The following is a 22,442-nucleotide window of genomic DNA, read 5'->3' as shown; positions in this document are numbered from 1 at the left end:
GGGCCAGCCAGGACGTTCTAGAATCGAAACATTTTTTTTTTTTTTTTTTTTTTTGTTTTGTTGTGTTTTGTTTTGGGAGGGTGTGTCGAGCTCGGGGAGAAGAGGGCGGGGCTGGTTTGAATTTTAATACTACATTTAATGAATTGATTAAGTAGGAAATTAGTGCGAAGCTGTCACTATTTCAAAAAAGAATGATTCTGTGTTCATTGGGTATCTATGATGATTTTGGTTGTTAGGAGAAATCTCGCAAGGCTGGATCAATTGGGTTGATGGGGAGGGGACGGGCGGGGTTTGCGCCTTGTCGGTGTAACGGATGGAGTTGATGGGTTAACTTTTAGTTGGGATGGGATGGGATGGGTCCAGGGACGGGTAACTCGGTCTAGGTCTTTCTTTTTTATTTTTTCTGTGGGTGTCTACTCTGTAGGTAGTATTACATATTATTTTTAAAGAATAAGGAATATTGTAAAGTAGTGAGTGGATTAGGTCGAACTTTTATCTCCGGGTATATATCAACACAACACCATTTCATCCCATAATTCGCCGCCCACGACAGGAGAGGGCCATGAAACAAACTCCCAGATCTTGTAGTAAGATGTAAGGAACAGAAGAAAAGAAAATCATAATTAATATACAGTATACGTGACGGTCATTACAAGGGGATATCTGGGCAGAGACAAAACAACGCATCGCCGCTGGGCTTATGCGTGAAACGCCTCACTCCCCTTGCTATGTCGCCACATCCCGTTCGGAACCATGCTTTGTTTGAGCATGGCAAGCTCCTTCTGGAGCGCCTTGTTCTCCTCCTGCAATTCTTGCATAAAGGTGATGGCATTGGTCAGGATCTCCGACTTCTTCAGCGACGCCGAGCCGCCCTTGGTGGGCTTCTGGACTCCGCCGCACATCGCCTTCTCCAGGGCGACGAACTTGGCGTTCATGTTCGTGCGGTACCGCTTCTCGATGATGTTGTGCGCCGCCCGCTTCGCCGCATTGCGGCCGGTGGTGGTCTGGGCCTGACCCGTGCTGGCGTTGGAGTCGCTGGACAGACTGCGGGTGGTCTTGCGGGCGGTGTTGTTGTTGGCGGCAGGGGAGGAGGGGGCGGGCGGGGGTGAGACACTGGTGGCGGGGTAGTCCTGCGGTGTAATTTCCGGACTGGACGACCATCTTGTCGCGGTAACCTCGCGAGCCTTCGGTTGAGACGTCGTCTTGCGACGAGTAGATGTCTTGGAAGTACGAGCAGCGGGCTTAGGCAGCTCCATGTGGATAGGCTCAATGGGAGAGACACGGCAGGTAGGAGACCATGATTGGTCATCACTGTCAAGGTCCTATTGAGTATATGTTAGTTATGGTTCATCATTCAATGCTGATGGAGATAGACATACCGATGAGAGAGACCCGCAGGAGGCAGCATCTTCACCCGAGTGGTTGGAGATGGTGAACGCACTGATATCTGGGGGTGGGGCGAAGAAGTCGGCAGGAAAATCCTTGGGGTCCAAGTTCATCATCTCGTTGGACATCTCCAAGGGGAAAGTCTCCGGCATCATGGTGTTGAGGGAGAACAGATCGATGGCATTGTCGTAGCTCCAGTTAGCCGACAGAGGATCGGGTCCCTTGGCGAAGGTATCATTGGGACGAGTGAGTGGGCTCGGATGGCTCATGCTGTACATCCGCTCGTCGTCTAACGAGAAGGAATCGGGCCTAGGGTATGCCATACTAGTGGACTTGGACGGGGTTGAATTGGATGGATGACGATGTGGATGGTCTGATAGTACTTGGTGTGGGAGGCAAACTTGATAGTCGAGTTGACAGTCAAGGTCGAGTGGCAAGTAGAAGAGTGTTGAGGAGGCAAGAGAAGGGTAAATATAAAGAAGCTGTTTGATATTGAACCGTGGATCGGAAGGATGCTAGGCAGTAGAAGACATCGGGGGATGGACTATATAAAGGTGGAAGGTTTCAGGAGAAGCCGGTGTCAGAAACCGATCGCCAGGCCAGCCGAGACGCAATGATGTAATGGCTTGCAACGGTCGAAAAATTCACGGCCAGCGAGAATAATGAGGGCCAGCATAATTGGACTGGAGACGCGCAAGAAAAGCCATGACCATTGTCGAAACGATAATTGCACAGGGCCGGTGAAGGGGCACCGAGAGATCACCCCAGCCGGATGCAGGGCATCCAGCCTCGGTCGGCTCCGATGTCTGCCGTCGGAAGGCCCATTTGGGGGGAGGGAGTGAATGGGAAGCAGGGGAAAGCTCAGCAGGAGAGAGCTGAGGCAAACTACAGCTCAGTAGAGTACGTACTAGACTCTCGCCAGAAAATAGGAAAATCAAAATAAAATAAAAAAGGAAAAAATCAAGAGAAAAGGACGGATTGGAGAGCCGTGGAGGGCGGGATCGGTGGATCGATCGATGCACAACCGTTGGACTGGCTTCCCTTTCGTTTGCTGACTATACCTTTTCTGGTTTAGTTCCCCGCCAAGTACCGCCGCGGCCGAGTCTCGGCTCCGACATCTTCGGCCGGATCGATAGAAGTACAGTAAGAACAGCTGGACAAATGATTTTTCTGTTTTTTTTCCCTTTTCCTACTTACTTACTCCCCTTTGTCCAACATGACTTCTCCATCTCCTACTCCATACACTCAACTCACTGACCAAAATGGCAACAGTCAAATACGGAATTAATCTTATCCCTGCCTGCCTAGATTTTCTTCACGAGGGCGACCATAATGTCGCTCGCTTGCCTGTTGCAGTTATTTCATCCGTTCGGCACATGTTGATTTCTTCGTTTCATAGACATGACCGATGCATGTGGTAAACCTCAAGTTGGAGGCCACCTACGTAGACTGAAACTACTAGACGAGGGGCAATACTCCAGTCCCCATCTACTAGTATCTTTGTAGTGTCTGGATATTGTCTACGTAGTATTTGCCAATCCCAGCTGCCTTAGGCCGCCATAGTTCAGGTACCCTCAATTGCGGCCGCAAGTGGGTCTGTTCTGGCCTTCATGGCTGCTCCTGTATGTCCCTTGTGTTCCCTGGCAAATTCTTATGCTCACAGTTGATTCGCTTCCGGCAGTCATACACAAGTACTAAGTAGTAGTAATCTGTCGGAGGCAATGACGGGGTTACAGATGACAAGCCAGACCACCTGCACAGCTCCCTTTCCGTCCCGAGTCCCTCCTGAATAAACCGAACTGTACGACACTGGGTGTAACAAACAAAACCATCTTGGAAGAGCCAAAGTACTAATACTACTTGCCACATACGATGATGTAGTATGTGTAAGTATGTTTTCATTCCCCCAGGATGGTCGCATCCACCAATCACGAAACGGTCATTGGCAATGAAGTACCCCTTACTGTCCATCTCGACCAGTCAGGTGGCCAACAATCGGCATTTCACATCCTCAATTTTTCGACCGTCTCGCTTACTACTCAGTTAACTCCTGCTCTGGCCACGACGCCGTACATGATTAGCCATACTATGGATGTACTATCCCGGTCTATCCCAATCCACTACAGTATCTACTTTACTCTCTTCAGCTCTCCCTCCGTCCCTTTTTTTTTTTTTTTTTTCATCTCCCGCGGGTACTCCGAAGGAACACAGACCAGGTTAGTGGGCCACAGCAACCCCATTCAGGTGGAGAGACAGAGTGCATCGCCTCCCATTTTATTCTCTCACACACACAATCTCGCAGCCGACCGAGGGGTCTAGCCTGTCTCCTGGAATATTGGGAGTGCTCGCAACCTCCTTTTCCTCCAATTCCCTTGACCTAATGATAATCGCAACGATGATGAATCCGCCCAAGGTTCCTAGCTGTGGTTACCCGCCATGACGTCTCGGGAGGTCCCCATCGCCCCTCTTCCCGCTACCACAAAAGCTGGCAAAAATAAGGGCTGGCTGGCGCGCTATCGACGGAATCTATCCACGGTAAATCGCCCTCGGAACCACCAACCCGGTTGGCGCTATAGTCAGCGTCCTAAGAATAAAAATTCTCCTACGAAAAGTGACATACATAAAATCTCCGACCACACTACCCACTGGTCCAGCGCGGACGCTAGTAAATTTCTCGGCTTCAGACGTGGAGAAAATAACCTCATTGAGTAAGGTTCTTTGCTCTCTCCCCCCCAAAAGTATTTCCTCCCCCAAATAGTCTTACCAGGCGGACCGGATACCGGGTGCCCAGGGTCTGCTGCAATGCCACCAGTGGTGTGATCCGGCATCTTCAGAACCCCTTCCTTAGTGCGACGATGCTCTGCGATACACTCGCTGTGGCTTGAGATCGCCAAGGATTGCAGAAGAATTCTCGTCGTCGGTCGTATGCCTGCTAACCCCCCTCGGGTGATTTTGATGACCAGCTCTGCCCGATCATCTCGCCCGAGACACTGGGATTGCTCTTGTTCTCATGACTCAATTCTGGTTTATCTGGCAGCTGACCTTGTAGCATGTCTCCGGTTAGGTCTTTCCCGACGCACGAGACGCCTGGTGTGCCTTGGGCCACCAGACTCTGTATACGTCAAACTCGGCGAGGGTGGACGGCATCTGACTGATGGTTTCGGATAAGGCACCGGCCAGTGCTTGTCAGCCCTACCGATTTGGGTGATGACTGATCAGAATTGATCCAGGATTATGCTCGACATTATTAATGTTCGCTTTAAGGTGCCCCCCTTGGCTGTGAGAACAAGGTTAGGCTTTAGCTTCATCGCACCAGCCCAGAATAGTAACCCCGCAACACGATGACTCTCAATCGACTTACAGCTGATTATGTTGTTAGCTGTACTAAGACCGATAAGATGTGAACAAACGAATGAGTGTGCCAGAACGTCAAATGTGGCCTGGGATTGGCGCGATGATGATGTTGAGCAGCTGCAGAGGTTCAGACGTGGTGCTGAACAATTGCGTCAGACGTGTCTACATGGAATGTGGATAGAGCACCACCAGAGTGCTGAACTGATTAGATCTAGTCGAGCCTCATCTTGTTCTGCAACGGCGTCACCGAGATCCACAAGCTCTGACCACCACAAGTTTGGGTTGCCGCGGGGCCCGGGCTTGCCAATTTCCCAGAAACCAGCTCGAGGTCAGCACACCCCGGCTGCTATCCGCCCGGCGGGTGCACTACTGTACGATGCCGTGGGGGAACCGGTCCAAGACCTCACTCTGAGGGCGGATGAGAATTATCCCGGATGACGGCAGGGTGTGTCGGTTGTTCCTCCTGCGTCTTATGTCACAGCGGCAGGAAACCTACTCCCGGTCATCAACGTGCTGCTAAAGAGTGTATCGGACTTTATCCTGTCGTCGGGGGTGCAAAGCCGACCTCATCGACTTCGGCAGATAGGATGCCGGTAAAGAGGGGCATCCCCCGCACGAGACTTCAGATCTACGACACAGGCGGCATTTACCTCACAGGCTTCCCGGTGGCCATGCAAAGACAGGATGGGATCAAAGGAATTGTGGTAAGCTATCTACTTGCTCCTAGCCAACGCTTGTACTGTCGTCTCAAAACTCTCAGGTTCTCGTCCCAAGAGCTCCCTCAGGAGCGGCGACACCACAGCCGTCTCCCCACGACGGATCGCATCCCACGCGGTTGCCCATTCCCTTGTCAAATCGATACCGTGGTAGGTGTGTTTTGATCCGTGCTGTGGCAAAGCCACATACTCGTCAACAGAGATCTCCCGCAAGCGGAGGGGCTTGCCAACGGCCTGGCCGAGAATTTCAACAGTCTCCTTCAGCGAGATCTCCCTGGGGCCGGAGAGCAAGAGCACGCGGTTCAGGTAGGGGAACCCCGCCGGATTCTTGGCATAGTCTGCAATCAGCTTCGCCGTGGCCTCGCCCAGCTCGTCACGTTTCACCCACGCAACGCCCGGTCCGTCGCCGGAGTGAGGGATCGCGATCTCGTCTGCGGGGTGGTGGATATCGAACCAGCTGGTGTAGATCGGATAGGACTCCGAGTACAGACCCTCCCGGATAGCGGTGTAGGTGATGTGCCCGGAAAGTTCGGCCAAATACTTTTCGGTCCGCAGATGGGCGCCCATCACGTGCGCAACGCTAGTCTCCTCTAGATCGCCTGCAAAGGCGAGAGACGAATAGAAGATGTGCTTGACGCCGCTGCGGCGGGCAGCATCGATGGCGTTCTTATGCGCCTGTCTCGGATCAGCATCATCTCGGCGCGAGATCATCACGGCTACCTACCTCGAAGCGGAACTGGATCTCGAACGAGGCATACGAGATCAACATCAGGGCGTCGATGCCATCGAAGGCGCGCTCTAGCGTGGCGGGGTCTTCATAGTCGGCCCGTCGGACGGTTGCTCCGGCCCGCGTGAGTTCTGCGAGATTATCTGGCTTGCGGGCGATCAGGATCAGTTCCGATGCAGGCACCAGCTTGACGAGGTGTTTGAGGATGCTGGTCCCCAGTCCTCCTGCTGCAGGAAAGACACCGATTTTGGTCATTGTGTGCGCGTGGTGTATGACGTAAGGGTGGTTACACTGGTGGTCCTCCTTCAAGACCTCGTAATATGTAGTAATGTAGTGATGGGCTGTGTGTAGAATTATCCGATGCAATGCTGTGTAGAGGGAAAATGTGCCAGTCAGGGGTTATTGACCTGGTGGTGTAAAGCTCAAAGTGTGTGTCTTGGAGCCCCGCTGTTGGTGGCTTACAAATCGGTCTGACGTTGAGGGCAGTCATCGTAGTGCCGATCGACCTTCAGGGGTTCAACCAACCTTCCTTGGGGGTTCAAGTTGATCCTGAAGAGTATCACCATCAATTGGCAGTCTACTAGAATAACTCTATCGATCTGGTCAAATTATAGGGCGCTACATGACTTCGGCGCACCACAGTCGGTGTTCCTTAGTCCAGATGCAGACCGTTTACCGGTCGGTATAGCCGGCAGCTAAAGAATACTGGTATTGTGTATGCCAACCACCTTCTCTCTACAAATATGGGACATAACTCGACTCAGATCTTGTAGTGTCACTAGAAATTAGAAAACAAGCACTCCTTTTGGGAACTTGACCCGCTCTTTCATTCACATGACCGCGCTGCAACTCTACTTTGGCCGACGGGTTTCCCCTCCTCAGTACAGAGGTTTATAGCTGGCAATGTAATCATATACTGAAGACCCGATTCGAGTATAGCCTCGTTCAATTTAAGGGGTTCTGTTTTCTCATCTATTTGGCACTAGTTTGGTGGCTGATGCTGGTGTTACGACGAATACTCTGTGTTCAAGTCAGATAATGATACTATTTAGCAAGCGCTACTTGTGATAGTAGTACTTAGTTTTTGTACGATTGATATATATCTCCACACCCACTGCCAGAAAATTCGACTTAGTTCAAGCACCTCAGCTGTTCAGTTCAAGCGCAAGGAGAAACAATTTTATCACTTTGAAATATCATTCCCATTATTCATATTACTTAATCATGTGAAAGGGAACTGTTTGACATGAGAAATCACTAGTAATCTTCACAATCTCCAAGAGGAGAGAGAAGGGGGCAGTGAACAACTAGTACTTACTAGTAGTTGAACCCCACCCCACCCTTCCTTCCATCATTGCTCACTCGTACTTAGTAGTAGTACCATTACATGATAAATTCTAGCAACTTCGCCGAGCTGCCTAAGGAGTAAACCTTTGTAGAGCAGATTGTAAGGCATGCTGGGACAATAACCTGATTACTCACAGGCTTAGGGAAACGTCACCTTGTATCGTCCAAAAACGAGTAAAACCGTGCCCAAAGTTTCGCGCCTTCGACAATAAAATCCACTACTTTTCTCAGCCCTCACTCATCCTGTTATCGTTGCATCTCCACCAACAGAAGCATTAAGCTGGCGCTCATAAGCGCCCCAAGTTTAAGCCGAAGGAATCTAGATTTTCTTTCGATGCATGAGGCAATGCTATAACTTCTGGGATAGCTCTAATAACAGGAAGAGGAGGGTAGGAAACGAGGTAACATTGTCATGTCAAACTCTGAATCGGTTGGCCCAGGATTGATGGTTAGCAGTGCCCACCGACAACATCTGTGACATTAATGCTTTAAGCGCGCGCGCGGATGGAAGGATTGCAACGATGATCAGTCGTACAACCGATATTGACTTCCCACATAGCTATCGAAACTAGCCTTGTAGCTAAAACTGACCAATAACCGTCAGATGAACTAATCTCGCGAAGGTTAGAGATGATGATACTTGGACTCTCTGGGCGGTCCCAGTCGAGCGCATCCGGTTGAGGTAGACAGATCAAGACATGTTTTCCCAGTCCTGCACAAATTGCTGAACCCACTTCCATAATTTGGGCGAGGCAACAAACATGTCTTGGCGAAGTCTGGGAGGATCATTGGGAGTATACGATGCCTTCCATTGGGCATTGAATGTCAGCTTTTTGGCTAATGTGTGTCTGAATACTTTGTTGTGGAAATATTGTTTTTCATCCTTTTCGATTTTTGACAGCGGCTGGTCTTCTTCTCGAACCTCATCATAGAGCTGTATGTATCGTGGCAGACGTCGTTGTTGCAAGAAGTATTGTCCTATGTCCATTTCGAAACCACGGGTAGAGTGCCAAATGTCAGCAAAGAGATCGTACTCAGCGATGGTGTCATGGCTAAGGAGCCGACTTAACGGCCATGATAGTCGGCCCTGTCCAACTGATTCACGACATCTGTGCACCACCTCCTCCTCCGTTGATCCAGGTATAGCAGCGAAAAAGCCATCTATGAAGGCCGTCTGCAATTCTGAACTGAGCTTGTCGCGATATTGTGGCAACCCTGGAGGAGCCACCAGCATAGATTCAGGAATAGATGATGCGAATGCCCAGTCAATGATACACGTAATGTTGTAATCGTCATCCACAAATATATTATTGACACTGAGATCAGCGTGGCACAGAGGAAAGCCCGCCTGATTGACGGAAGAAAGCCATGATGTGCCTAGTATATCGCGAAGGGCATTCCCTGCAATGATGTAATCCAGCCTGTTCTCTGCTGTATCAATTTTGCACCCAACAGTGACGAAGTCATTCCATAGGCCCACAGCACCCTTATATTGTGAGTTAGATCCATAGTCTTCCCATGCAGGGACAGGGGCCGCAAAGCAATGATGGGACAACTGGAGAGCTTCCGCATGCTGCAGAAATACAGAGAGAAGGCTCTCATAAAATTCGGACTCAGAAGCGAAAGGGCCACGCGAAACCTCTAATCGGAACCGTTCGTGCAACATGTGGCCGCGTGATAGACACTCCTTAATCGTGTAAACCCCGTCTTCTTCAAAGAGAGAGCCAATTTTATCGAACCGTAATTGCGAAAGTTTCCAGGTAATATCGCCCAGCTGGGCGAGGACCTTGGCCTTGGCGGAGCTGTCGAGGTCTAACTCGGGAGAACCGACTGATTTCCAAGCTTTTGAAAGTGGCTGACCAGGTGCTTCACTCATTAGAATGAAAGGGATTTTAATCTCATTGTCGGAAGAAGCACTGCAATATGTTAGTGGAGGGACGTGTGCCGGGGGCTAATTCGTTACCAGTAGTCGTATACTTCTGGGACTGGAATATCGCTATGAACTTTGAGGTACCGGAGAGTGGCAGCTTCACTGGCCAGTAACTTCACGCCCATCTCAAGTGGCATGAACGTTCTGGGATGTGGGGCCCTAAAGACCCATCGTACCCCATCTTCAAATGAAATAAAGATGGCCCAGTTGAAGCTCCCCGAGGCAGGATATTTGTCCTGGTCACAGGTACATGAAATACCCTGCCGTAGTGTGCTCGCCCGACGACACAGTGCTTGAAGGTCGAAGTCGGCGTAAGTGAATATGGCTGGTTTCGAGTCTGAAGACATTGTGATTGCGGTAAGAAGGTTGGGGGAGGGAAGGAGAATGGTTGAGGGGCCAGGGCGCTTCGAGGTCGAGCGTCAGTACTTTTAGGCATAGTTCGGTGTTGATCTGTCTCACACTTGTCTTAGCTCATCCACAAAAGCGGTAACTAACTAACTAACGTTAACAGCGAGCCTTCTTCGGGTTTGGAGTAGACACTTCGACTCCTCCATCAGCACATAAGTACTGGAGCCTGTATGCAAGGGATTCAACCTTACTATACGATCAGACGGTAGAGAGTGTCTTTGGATTCCTACGGACATGAAACACGTGATGCTGAGGTCCATCCGCACGTGATCAGCCCAAGTGTGCCTTCATTCATTCTGGAATTTCCCTTTTACCATGACTTGGCTATCAAGTTACCTGCGTGATTTATACGCTAATAGTGGATGCCTGAAAGACATAGATTACAAACTGGATGCGGTAAACCGTATCAGAATTCGCTCATCTACCTCTCTAAATACGCCGCCCTTGGTCGGACTATCGCCGCAGTCAGAATCATGTTGAGTGGCGCATGGATAGCGATCGCTATATTCGATAGACAATCTTATAGATGACTAACAACTGTTGAGTCATTGCAGAGTGAAGCAACTATCCCGAGGCTCGTTAAGAATTGAAGGAAGGGGGAATACTGTAGCAATGGTGACCCCAGATGCTTGGTATGCTTGATTGAGCGGATGTGCGCCCAAACCCACTGCAAAATGCCTGTACCCTTATAATATATAAGCGAGTTTCGAGCTTTGCTGTAATACTAATCACCGCAGCAACCGCCTATGAGAAAGAAAGACATATCCGAGCAGATAAGTATTTCCCAGGTTGGCCTTTCCATTAGCGCGACAACTAAAGATTAGCCTGCCATAGCCCATAAAGCTTAAGGCCCCCGCCAGGTGCCAAAACCGGGCCACTCGAGTAGGACTGTAAAATAAATAGCCTTCGGCTATATTGACTTGGGGTATCGCTGGTCCATGCAAAGGAAGAGGACGGAGCGGATAGAAGTACTTCGGTTAAGAACAGGCATATGACAGCAACTGGGTAGTAGGTACCCGATGCTCTCCGCTGTTTCTAGGGTGAAGATATATCATCTCGTAATAGAGACTGCCATTAGGGTGCGATAGGTTATTGTGGTACGATGATGGGATGCTGAATACACCGCAGCGTATACTTCGCATCGCCTGTACTGCGTCTCGTACGTATGCCTATACACTCATTCTGGGGTAGCCTACGCGGCATCATACCAGATTCCGTCGCTGATAGGCTGTCAGAGCCGACCCCGCGAATGGTGTCGCATATCCTTCGCTGATGAGGGATTAATTTTGTCCAGACTCCTTAGGGCTTGCAAAACAACTATGCATGATAGACTTATGCTGATGAATCCAGTCACTGTGTGGAATGGCATTTGCCTTTTCCATCCTGGTCCGGCCTGCATTTGTTAGCTATTTGAGAGCATGAATAACGGTAGATCCAGAGACCCGATCTTATTGTGTTTGTAGGATGTCATAATGTGCCTGGAAGTTGAAAGCATCGTAGCCCCTGTGAAGTCAGTCGGGCACCTAGAAAGCTTCGAATATTCGAATCGAACTCTCAGACACTAGACTTAAGAACCCTGCAGCATGTAAGAATTGGCTTGTAGCCGTAAGCTTCCGCTATTGCATACGAGGATGCAGACTTCGCATATGTAGCACGAGGTAAAGTCGATGGGCGAATCGCGATCAACAATCTTGGCCGCATGGGGCATTTAGATTATTAAAAGCCACACACAGCGGCCTTATCAGCAGCTATGTGCATGTCCTCGGTGTTCTTAGCCTATTAGATAGAATAGCTAGCGAATGTACTCGGCGAATGCCACCATCGAAAACCGATTTCCGTTGTCGGACAGGTCGCCACAGTTAGCGGGTTCTCTTCCAATGTATGACACCTCGATCGACAGCCCAGGCCGCCAACAGGCAGCCGCAGCCATAGCACCCCGCATTATCCCCCCTTCTCTTGGATCGGAAGTCGGCTGTAACAAAGTTCGGGCTAGTGGTACCACAACGCCAGCTGGGGTGAACGCTGTACACACCTCTGTAACAACTGCGTCTTTGAACGTGGGTTGTTGAGTCTCAGGGTGAGCGACTGAGATGAGGACAACTCATCATTGAATTCTGATACTGGCCATAATATCAAGGATTCGCCACATATCGCATCTTAATTAATCAGGGGGGAGATAATGGTTCGGATGGATCGACAATCAGTGCCCCGGACGCGGTTATCGCCTCCGCATAGACCTGCCCGATTGGGACAGGTGACGGAGAGACTGACGATGATGATCTGGGATCGAATTCCAGGAATGCAGGGACGAGCTGAAACTTCGATGCGACCTGCGAGTTGATAGACGTAGCTGCCATTTTAAGAGAGCAACAATAGCAGACTGGGAAGATGGTAATTCCTTGAATTGGAGAATGCTTTGAGCAGGGCGACCGAAAGACCGGATAGGACCCATGGCCGTAAGAAGGCGGTGGTCGCCTGAGAGTAAACCGCTGCTATACAATGAGTATACGAGGCAAATATCACGACCATAGCCTGTCTGAGCGCTGCTCAGAGTCGAGCTCCTCGGTCACTGCAACAGGCCTTTGGATGCCCGAAGCTGCCATCCCCACTTGGGAAGTCCTGCCGAGCCTAAAAAAACCAGCCCCCGCAAAAGTCAAAAGTCAAAGACGGAAAAAAATTTCACTTATCGACAACTTATCTATCTTGTCCACTCACGAGCATCTCTTCCATGACCAATTGATCATTAACTTGGTCATTATCATTCTGATAACCATCTTACCTTTCCGAACTAAGCATGCTGGCCTTGTGAGGGGAAGCCCGAGAATCCCCATGCCCTTGCATCCTTAGACTTGTTCATATATGAACCGTCCCCTCAGCACCTAAAGCCAGTTATATGAAATTGCAGAAAATGGACAATTGGGTGCACAACTTGTCCATCGATCTCGTTGCTCTCCCGCTTGGCTGAATTGATTATTTGTGATTGTGCATTTTCATCCATTTTATTTCCGGATGCCGATGGACTTGGAAAACAACGGGCCGATCAAACCGATCCAGTCGGTCGACCAGAGCGTTCAAGATGCTCACGATCTTGCGGCCATGGGCCATGACCAGGCCATGACTCGAAAATTTGACATTTGGAGCATGTTGTCTCTCGCGTTTTGTGTCTTAGGTTAGTCCTGCCCGATCGTCGGAATTTTTCGTGTGCTCTGTGCGCGCTGCATCCACCGGGGCGCCAAGAACGGCAGCTAACCGTTGCGACCAGGCACCTACTCTACTTTCGCACAGGATTTGGATAGCGGCCTCACCAATGGCGGCTCCATAACCATTCTTTGGGGTCTCGTGCTGGTCACGGCCTGCAACCTGTGTGTCGCAGTTTCGCTTGGAGAGCTCACCAGTAGTATGCCGACCGCTCTGGGCCAGGCGTATTGGGTGTTTCGACTTTGGGACACTCCGCTGGGTCGATTCACCTCGTACATGTGCGCATGGATCAACATGTTCGGCTGGTGGACCTTGACCGCGTCCCAGGTTGCTTTCATGGCCGAGTTCCTCCTGGGCATGAAAGTCATGTTCGATAACTCTTGGGGCGGGGCCAGCACTGGGTGGCTAAATTTCGTCGTCTACATTTGCACAGTTCTGGTGTTAACTGTCATCAACCTAGTCGGCTGTAGGAAGGAAAAGGTCCTCCCATGGCTCAACAACTTTGTCGGCATATGGTTTACCGGCCTATTCGTCGTCTTGTCACTTGCGCTGCTCATTTCCGTCGGCGTGAAGAAAGATCTCTCCTTCCAACCAGCGTCTTTCGTCTTTGGAGCTTGGATGAACGAAACCGGTTGGGGAAACGGGGTCGTTTGGTTCACGGGCCTAGTGCAGGCCGCCTATGGTCTTACGGCTTTTGATGCCGTTATTCATATGGTCGAGGAGATTCCCGCCCCGCGTCGCAATGCCCCGAAAGTCATGTGGCTTTCCGTACTCATGGGGGCCATCACTGGTTTTATCTTCATGATGGTCTGCTTGTTTTGCATCCAGGACATCAACGAGGTCATCAACTCTCCAACCGGCCTGCCGTTCATGGAGTTGATGGTGGAGACAGTAGGCCTGGAAGGTGGGGCCACTCTCATCGCTTTATTCATCTTTAATGGCCTGGGCCAAGGAATCAGTATTCTAACGACCGCTTCCCGACTAACTTGGGGCTTTGCACGAGATGGTGGCTTACCTTGGAGCGGATACTTCATGCTGGTCGATCCGGTATGGAAGGTTCCGGCACGAGCACTCTGGTTTCAGGGCTTTTGGATTGCATTGGTCGGAATTCTTTATCTCTTCGCTAACACGGTGCTCGATGCGATTCTGAGTGTTAGTACGATCGCTTTGACCATCTCATATGGTCTTCCCATTGCTGCTCTTCTGGTAGTTGGGCGCGATAAGCTTCCACCGGGCCAGTTCCATCTGGGACGGTGGGGGACGCTGATCAACTGGGTCAGCATTATCTACTGCATTATTACGACAGTATTCTTCCTATTCCCCGGGTCCCCGAACCCTTCACCCAGCGATATGAATTATGCGATCGCCGTGTTTGGAGTGATGCTGGTGGTCGCCGTTGGATTCTGGTTCGTTCAAGGAAACCGCACGTATTTGAAGACGGAGGATGCCATCGACCAGATGATTCAGGCACAGAGGCTTGAAGTCAACACGGCGACACAGGCGCAAGATAAGAAGAAATAGATCCTTGTATATAGTTTTCTTCGAGAGTTTAATGACTACAATGACCTTCACTATTCTGTTAGCCAAGATTGTATGCATAGGAAGCAAATAAGCCAACTGAAACCCACCGCTGAAGAAAAGCATTAAAGATCACCTCCCAGTACCTTCCAAGGTCGAGACAAAATACTGCCAGTCGAGGGTTACTACTAAGTGATATGGTAAGATGGTCAATTGCACGTCCTGCGGAGAGAGGAAAGAGTGTAGGTTGATGAGAAAGGCCCGTGACCCAAGTGGACGCGCCCCCCACGTGTTTTGTACCATCACCCCATGTATGGCACCACTCCTCTCTTGCCTATCTTCCTGAACTTAAAGAATACTTTAATTCCAAGTGACTCCTCAACAACACTAACTCCTCTACCTGACTATAGTATGATAACGTTTTACTTGCTATCCCATTAGGTGATCCATGCCATTTACGTGGAGCAACTACCTGGTCGCTAACACATAACGGTGCTTTCACCTGTCACAATCTATCCTTCCGAGGAGAAGTTTACGATGTCTTCAGTATCCGAGATCAAGATCAACCCAATCGGCAAGGGAAATGATCGCTCGACAACTATGACGTGGCTGATGTCTCTGCTGACCTAAAATGAAATACTCTCCCTACTGCCGTCGGATTTATCACATGCTGCCGGCTGTCTGAGCGTGGGAAACGGTGGGACATACTGGTCACCCATCTATTGGTAACAGGCGGAAATATTCGGATCAAATACCCAGATGTTATAGGTCGAATGATGGTTCAGTTGATGATGTTGGGATGCCAACCTCACATAGTTGTCATGGTACCATTGAGAACAAACAAGCAACTTGTTGCACCCTGATTACTGATTCAGCTCTGAAACAGGAACAGGAACCGGATGGCTTAAGGGGCCCAGACCAGGTTTGATTAATAGGAACGGGGTTCGATGAGTTCCACAGCCTAAACAGTTCCGAAAGTACCCACCTGCTAGCTGGCTATATCCGAGCCTTACTAGGGTGTTCCTGGCCCTGAGGGTCTGTCCAGATAGCTTATCTGCCAAAAGACAATGACGCAACACCTCTATGCATTGCTGCAGCTGGTCTTCGGACACTTTTGCGAGAAATCGTCTAGAGGTCCAGCGAGGCAGAAGTGTAGTTGTTGTGCAACCTGGGAGGTGGAATAGACCTAACCATACTAAACTGGCTCGTGGGGTTGCTCCACCAAAAGCCCAGAAAGAGCACTGTAGGGCCATTGTCAGCTGGTTCTTGATTGTCGTAGGTATTCACGGACAATATTTCCAGACACGACGAATTTTGCAGCCCCCTATTGACGTGATGCTGCACCTCTTGCTGCACCTCTATATCCGGGCCCGTCGAGGCCATACCGAAAATATTCTGCTGTGGATCTTATCTTACTTCCCAGCGAATGGGATCTGCGGAAGGAGCTCATGGTGGGGATATCGGTTTTACGGGCTCAAGATGATTCGGGTATACGGATTTACGGAGGGCGCTTTTTCAACAAACTGTTTCCATATTTCTTTCCTGAGGGTGAAAATATTGGAATATAACAGATTCAACGCCCATGGCTCTGATCACTCGTAAATAAGTACCTGAGCCAAAGTTTATCGCAGTGCCCTGGTTTGTGGACTGTGGTTCATAGGTATGTTTATCAACGGCCTGCTACGATCTATAACGGATATACTGACTGACCGGCCCCGTCTAGTTGTGACAAGTGGACTCATTGCTCAGGATGGACACTTCATCATCCTCAGGGACCGTGGACATTGAGCCCGGTGACTCTAACATTTCCAAACAGCTGACGCTAACGTGGCGCAATGTTAGCGTGAACGTCACAGCCCCCGATGCCGCCCTGGGCGATACTCTATTGTCAGTGGCCGATCCGCGACAGATTTCGGGGTGGTTTAGCAGGAGCCAAAGGCCAAAGAGGGTAGGGTTGGAATAAAATAGCAAGTCCGGACCAATGCTAACTATTTTGACAAGACCATCCTGAAGGACATCTCTGGCCAACTCCGGCCAGGAGAGATGGTAGGAGAAACTAAGTGAGCAGAGAAATTGACGGCTTACTGACTGTACCTAGTTGCTCGTTCTGGGACGTCCAGGATCAGGGTGTACATCATTCCTTCGTGTAATCTCCAACGATCGCGAAGCTTTCGACGAAGTTGTCGGCGAGACTCGATATGGAAGCATGGATCACAAACAGGCGAAGAAGTACCGGCAGCAGATCATGTTCAACAATGAAGATGATGTGCATTTCCCCACATTGACCGTTAATCGGACGTTGAAGTTCGCTCTTCGAAACAAGGTTCCTAGGGAACGACCCGAGCATCTGCACAACCGGAAGGACTACGTTCAAGAGAAAAGAGATGGCATTCTCGATTCTTTGGGCATTCCGCACACAAAGAAGACATTGGTTGGAAACGAGTTTATCCGTGGTGTATCTGGTGGTGAGCGGAAGCGTGTTTCCTTGGCAGAAGTGATGGCTGGCCAGGTATTGATCTTTTCTCCATACAACATGGACAGAATACTTACGATCTATATTAGAGTCCTGTTCAGTTCTGGGATAACCCAACTCGCGGTTTGGATTCCAAAACAGCGGTTGAGTTCGCTCGCATGCTACGACGCGAGGCCAACGAGAATCAAAAGACGATCATGGCTACCATGTACCAAGCTGGAAATGGTATTTACGACGAATTCGACAAAATCCTTGTCTTGGCGGAAGGTCTTGTCACTTATTACGGTCCGCGCGCATTGGCTCGGGGTTACTTTGAAGATATGGGATTTGTCTGTCCCAAGGGAGCCAACATTGCCGACTTTTTGACATCGGTTACTGTGGTCACTGAACGGACTGTCGCCCCCGGCATGGAAGAGAAGGTTCCCAACTCGCCCGCGGAGTTCGAGGCTCGTTACCGCCAGAGTGCAATCTACTCCCAGATGATGGATGATATCCAGCCGCCAGAGAAGTTGGTAAACGAGGATGAGAATTTGGCTCTTGCAGTGGCAATGGAAAAGAGGAAGCAGCATGTTCCTCGACCTCAAAGTGTCTATACGACTGGTCTGTGGGATCAGATCCTCAGCTGCACCCTTCGGTAAGATACTTGGGATTGGAAGCGTGGTGGCGAAACTGACATTATACTAGTCAATTCCAGATTCTAGCCGGTGACAAGCTCTCTATCGCCATTAAGGTGGTCTCCGCCATCTTGCAGGCTCTTGTCTGCGGCAGTTTGTTCTACAACCTTAAGCTCGACAGCAGTTCGATTTTTCTGCGTCCTGGTGCTCTCTTCTTCCCCGTTCTCTACTTCCTCCTCGAGACAATGTCTGAAACAACTGGATCGTTCATGGGTCGACCTATCCTTTCCCGGCAGAAAAGGTTTGGCTTCTACCGACCGACAGCTTTCGCTATCGCCAATGCCATCACCGATATCCCTATCGTCTTGGTTCAGGTGTCTTGTTTCTCCTTGATTTTGTACTTCATGAGTGCGATGCAGATGGACGCGGGCCGCTTCTTCACGTACTGGATCATCATTATCGTACAAACGCTGTGCTTCATGCAAATGTTCCGTGCGATTGGTGCCCTGTGCAAACAGTTTGGTAATGCGTCCAAGATGACCGGATTTCTGTCAACTGTCTTTTTCGTCTACGGAGGTTCGTTGTGTCAAAGTCAACTATGTTGGATTTATACTAATCCAAACAGGATATCTTATTCCTTTTGAGAAGATGCATGTCTGGTTCCGTTGGATATTCTATCTGAACCCGGGTGCATATGCCTTTGAGGCGCTAATGGCCAATGAGTTTACCGGCCTCGAACTTGACTGTGTCGAGCCTGACTATATCCCATATGGGTCGGGCTACCCCAGCGGCTCTTCCCCTTACCGCGGCTGCACTGTCAAGGGCAGCAATTCGGAAGGTGTCATTGACGGTGCCACTTACATCAAAGAGCAGTACAATTACACCTATCACCATGTCTGGCGAAGCTTCGGCATAATCATTGGCTTTTGGGCATTCTTTATCTTCCTGACCGCGGTTGGATTTGAATTGCGCAATAGCAGCGCCGGGTCCTCTGTCCTTCTCTACAAGCGAGGCGCCAAGAGCAAGAAGCCAGACGAGGAGAGCAACGTTTCGGCCAAGTCTGAAGGGGCCGTCCTTGCGCAGTCTGGAAAGCAGTCCACGTTTACATGGAACAACCTTGACTATCACGTTCCTTTCCATGGCCAGAAGAAACAGTTGCTGGACCAGGTGTTTGGATATGTTAAGCCGGGTAACTTGGTGGCATTGATGGGATGCTCTGGTGCGGGAAAGACTACGTAAGTGCTATCAAACGGTGACACAATGATGCAAAGCTGATTGATAAAGATTGCTCGATGTATTGGCTCAGCGCAAGGATAGTGGTGAGATCTACGGATCCATCCTGATCGATGGTCGGCCACAAGGTATCAGTTTCCAGCGCACCACCGGCTACTGCGAACAGATGGATGTTCATGAAGGTACCGCGACCGTGAGGGAAGCACTGGTCTTCTCCGCTCTTCTCCGCCAACCTGATAGCGTACCACGCGAAGAGAAGATTGCCTACGTTGATCATATTATTGATCTCTTGGAGCTCGGCGACATCCGGGATGCTTTGATTGGAGGTATGTGACGGATCCCAACAAAAACTTATTCGGATACTGAAAATATAGTTCCCGGGGCTGGTTTGAGCATCGAACAGCGGAAGAGAGTGACACTGGGTGTTGAACTAGTCGCTAAGCCAACGCTTCTTTTCTTGGATGAACCGACCTCCGGTCTTGATGGACAGTCCGCTTACAACATTATCCGGTTCCTGAGAAAGCTCGTCAACAGTGGTCAGGCTGTGCTGGTAAGTCTGTCCATCTTTGCATATTCGCAGCATCTCACATCTTTCAGTGCACCATTCATCAGCCGTCAGCGGTCTTGTTTGATGCTTTCGACTCGCTAGTGCTGCTTGCCAAGGGCGGAAAGATGACCTACTTCGGAGAGAGTAAGTTTGTCGCCTGCCTGTCCAGACTCAATCTAACGTTTTTTAGCTGGCGAGGAGTCTCACAAAGTGTTGGAATACTTTGCAAAGAACGGAGCACCCTGTCCTCCTGACATGAACCCCGCGGAACACATCGTGGAGGTTATCCAAGGTAATACTGAGAAGCCTATTGATTGGGTTGATGTGTGGAGCCGGTCTGAGGAGCGCGAGCGCGCTCTTGCAGAACTTGAAGCCTTGAACAAGGAGGGCCAATCACATGCCGATTATGTGGAAGACCAAAGCAACTTTGCAACCCCGGTTTGGTTCCAGTTCAAGATGGTGCTGCATCGCCTGATGGTCCAGCTATGGCGGTCACCGGTAAGTCCTTATATCACCGTTGACTGGGGCCACCAACTAACAAGGATAGGACTACATGTGGAACAAGATCATCCTGCACGTCTTCGCCGCGCTGTTCAGTGGATTCACCTTCTGGAAGATGGGAGATGGAACTTTTGCGCTACAACTTCGACTGTTTGCGATTTTCAACTTCATCTTCGTTGCCCCGGGATGTATCAACCAGATGCAGCCGTTCTTCCTGCACAATCGTGATATCTTCGAGACCCGAGAGAAGAAGGCAAGTCCTGTGAGCAGCATCATCAGTAACACCAGCTAACTGAACCAGTCTAAAACCTACCACTGGATCGCATTCATCGGCGCCCAAGCTGTTTCGGAAATTCCGTACCTGATTGTCTGCGCCACGCTCTACTTCGCATGCTGGTACTTTGTTGCCGGATTGCCCGTTGATGCGTACATCTCTGGTCACATGTACTTGCAAATGATCTGTAAGTAGCCTCCCGTTACAATATTGAGCAAAACTGACCAATATAGTCTACGAGTTCCTGTACACATCGATCGGACAGGCCATTGCGGCCTACGCTCCCAACGAGTACTTCGCCGCCATCATGAACCCCATCCTCATCGGCGCGGGTATGATCGCTTTCTGTGGTGTCGTTGTGCCCTACGATAGTATCACCCCCTTCTGGCGGTACTGGATGTACTACCTGGACCCCTTCACCTACCTGGTCGGTGGTCTTCTGGGTGAGGTGCTCTGGGATGTCAAGGTGCAATGTGAACCTTCGGAATATATTCAGTTCAACGCCCCGTCCGGACAAACGTGTGGTCAGTACATGGCCGATTTTATCTCCGAGCAGACGGGCTACCTCCTGGACGCGAATGCCACCGGCACTTGCTCGTTCTGCCAGTACTCGATGGGTTCGGACTATGCCAAGACCTTCAACTTGAAGGAGAAGTACTACTCGTGGAGAGATGTAAGTGTATCCCTGGTGAGAGATGAGACTAAATGCTGATCGATACATTGCAGACTGGAATTACAGCGTTGTTCTGTATCACTTCGTACGGACTGGTGTTCTTGATGATGAAGTTGCGGAGCAAGAAGACCAAGAGTGCACGGTCGGAGTAGACCACATGATAAGAGGTGTTGATGTAAATAGGGGGAGGGGGCATTGATCGGAAGAGCTAGACAGGCATTATTTGGGTACATAGATTTTGGATGATACACCGACTGGATGCAGTCATATAGATACTATTTGTTATACTAGAGTTTAATACAGCATCGCATGGTTTATTTCCATCACATCTTTTCCCTTTCGACCTGAACTTGGTGGCTGGCACAAGTAGTATGACTTTTAGAAGTAGGAAGGGCAGTGTGAACGCGAAAAATATCTGTATTGAAATGAGCAGATTAAAAGTCGAAGCGAACAGGAGTTTTGTCCGCCATGCTAGATTTTTATCGAAATTGTCGGAAGAACCAACACCAATCTGAAGATCATCATGTGTCTCTTCCTCTCTAAAATATGATATTATACAAAGTATATAGGCATAACACAAGTATATAATCCAACCACCAAACAACAATTCCAAACCAAAACCCAGGGTATATATATAACCAAACCAAACTCCCAAACCATAAAAAGCATCCATCAAAACCTAAACCTCGGCGTATCGACCTGCGACCTCACATACGCGACATCCACCAACCTGCCCAAAATCACATACTCCAACTTCAACTTAATACTATAAACCAAAGCCTTGAACGTCACCTGGAACGTAAAAAACCCGGCATACTGAATCCCCACGACCGACAAATCCAAGACAATAATCACCACATTCACCAGCAACAACTGGACCAACACAGTCCTGGACAACTCCCCACTATCCATGCGCAACATCCTCGCCGTCTCCCGTATATACAGCCCCGAGAGCAACAACTCCTGCGCACAGAACCATACCAACTGTATGCGCTCCATGATCCCAAATGCCACATTCACAGGCTGAGAATCCGGCATCGCATTAACCGCTAGTTCCAGCCCCTCGCTCGAGCAATGTAGTAGCACTCCGTCGAAGATAATCAGGTAGAGGAGGCCGCGCAGGAGTTTCTTCTGATGTAGCACGAGGTGCAGCCGGGACCAGAGAACGAGGGACTGTCCGGTGACCATGCCGGCCCAGCCGACGCCGACTATGGAGATCTCGAGGAAATAGTTGGTGAAGGTGAGACCGAACATTTTGAGCAGGTAGCCGAGGCTGAAGGGAATGATGGAGAGGGAGGCGATCAGGAGGGACCAGAAGTAGGTGCCGGTGTAGCGTTTGAAAGTGTTGAGACAGAGGATGACCAGCTCGATGGCATTGCACCATGAGAGGGCGATGAGGATAGGGAAGACATATTCTTCGACGGTGGTGTTGAGATGTCGGGTTAGGCCGGAGGGGGATTGGGTTGCCGCGTCGTCAAGGGTGAAATGGGGCATTAATGGGAGGCATTGATTGGGGAGAAAGGCAGCAGAGGTTATTTATTGA

The 22,442-nt window shown here is 49.9% G+C and overlaps 6 protein-coding genes across 6 annotated transcripts; 2 read left to right on the top strand and 4 right to left on the bottom strand.

Annotated features, from left to right (window-relative positions):
* Positions 1-698: 698 nt before the first annotated feature.
* BO79DRAFT_255114 (HLH DNA binding domain protein) lies at positions 699-1,709 on the bottom strand (the record flags this gene model as incomplete). The annotated part of the gene is made up of 2 exons (XM_025686112.1): positions 699-1,322; positions 1,380-1,709. 2 exons carry the CDS (start codon positions 1,707-1,709, stop codon positions 699-701), a joined length of 954 nt encoding a protein of 317 aa, XP_025539900.1.
* A 3,558-nt stretch (positions 1,710-5,267) lies between these two features.
* Positions 5,268-6,665, bottom strand: BO79DRAFT_209099 (NAD(P)-binding protein). Its single transcript, XM_025682533.1, has 2 exons — positions 5,501-6,665; positions 5,268-5,444 (listed from the first exon to the last, which is right to left on the bottom strand). Exons 1-2 carry the CDS (start codon positions 6,165-6,167, stop codon positions 5,431-5,433), a joined length of 681 nt encoding a protein of 226 aa, XP_025539899.1. The 5' UTR covers positions 6,168-6,665; the 3' UTR covers positions 5,268-5,430.
* A 1,415-nt stretch (positions 6,666-8,080) lies between these two features.
* Positions 8,081-9,812, bottom strand: BO79DRAFT_194936 (uncharacterized protein). Its single transcript, XM_025681091.1, has 2 exons — positions 9,494-9,812; positions 8,081-9,446 (listed from the first exon to the last, which is right to left on the bottom strand). The coding sequence occupies exons 1-2, from the start codon at positions 9,805-9,807 to the stop codon at positions 8,222-8,224; spliced, it is 1,539 nt and encodes a 512-aa protein (XP_025539898.1). The 5' UTR covers positions 9,808-9,812; the 3' UTR covers positions 8,081-8,221.
* A 2,812-nt stretch (positions 9,813-12,624) lies between these two features.
* Positions 12,625-14,587, top strand: BO79DRAFT_245422 (putative amino acid permease family protein; the record flags this gene model as incomplete). The annotated part of the gene is made up of 2 exons (XM_025685467.1): positions 12,625-13,037; positions 13,131-14,587. Exons 1-2 carry the CDS (start codon positions 12,878-12,880, stop codon positions 14,585-14,587), a joined length of 1,617 nt encoding a protein of 538 aa, XP_025539897.1. The 5' UTR covers positions 12,625-12,877.
* Positions 14,588-16,334: 1,747 nt separating this feature from the next.
* On the top strand, positions 16,335-21,051 carry BO79DRAFT_228501 (putative ABC multidrug transporter; the record flags this gene model as incomplete). Its single annotated transcript, XM_025683967.1, has 14 exons — positions 16,335-16,532; positions 16,586-16,630; positions 16,683-17,093; positions 17,147-17,691; positions 17,742-18,247; positions 18,297-18,906; positions 18,956-19,230; positions 19,279-19,454; positions 19,502-19,595; positions 19,642-19,949; positions 19,999-20,205; positions 20,254-20,413; positions 20,460-20,899; positions 20,953-21,051. The coding sequence occupies 14 exons, from the start codon at positions 16,335-16,337 to the stop codon at positions 21,049-21,051; spliced, it is 4,074 nt and encodes a 1,357-aa protein (XP_025539896.1).
* A 463-nt stretch (positions 21,052-21,514) lies between these two features.
* On the bottom strand, positions 21,515-22,437 carry BO79DRAFT_209095 (uncharacterized protein). Its single transcript, XM_025682532.1, has one exon. It carries the CDS (start codon positions 22,391-22,393, stop codon positions 21,572-21,574), a length of 822 nt encoding a protein of 273 aa, XP_025539895.1. The 5' UTR covers positions 22,394-22,437; the 3' UTR covers positions 21,515-21,571.
* Between the last annotated feature and the right edge of the window lie 5 nt (positions 22,438-22,442).

Source organism: Aspergillus costaricaensis (assembly GCF_003184835.1).
Source record: "Aspergillus costaricaensis CBS 115574 unplaced genomic scaffold BO79scaffold_15, whole genome shotgun sequence".
NCBI lineage: Eukaryota > Fungi > Ascomycota > Eurotiomycetes > Eurotiales > Aspergillaceae > Aspergillus > Aspergillus costaricensis.
This window is presented reverse-complemented; position numbering and strand designations above follow the sequence as displayed.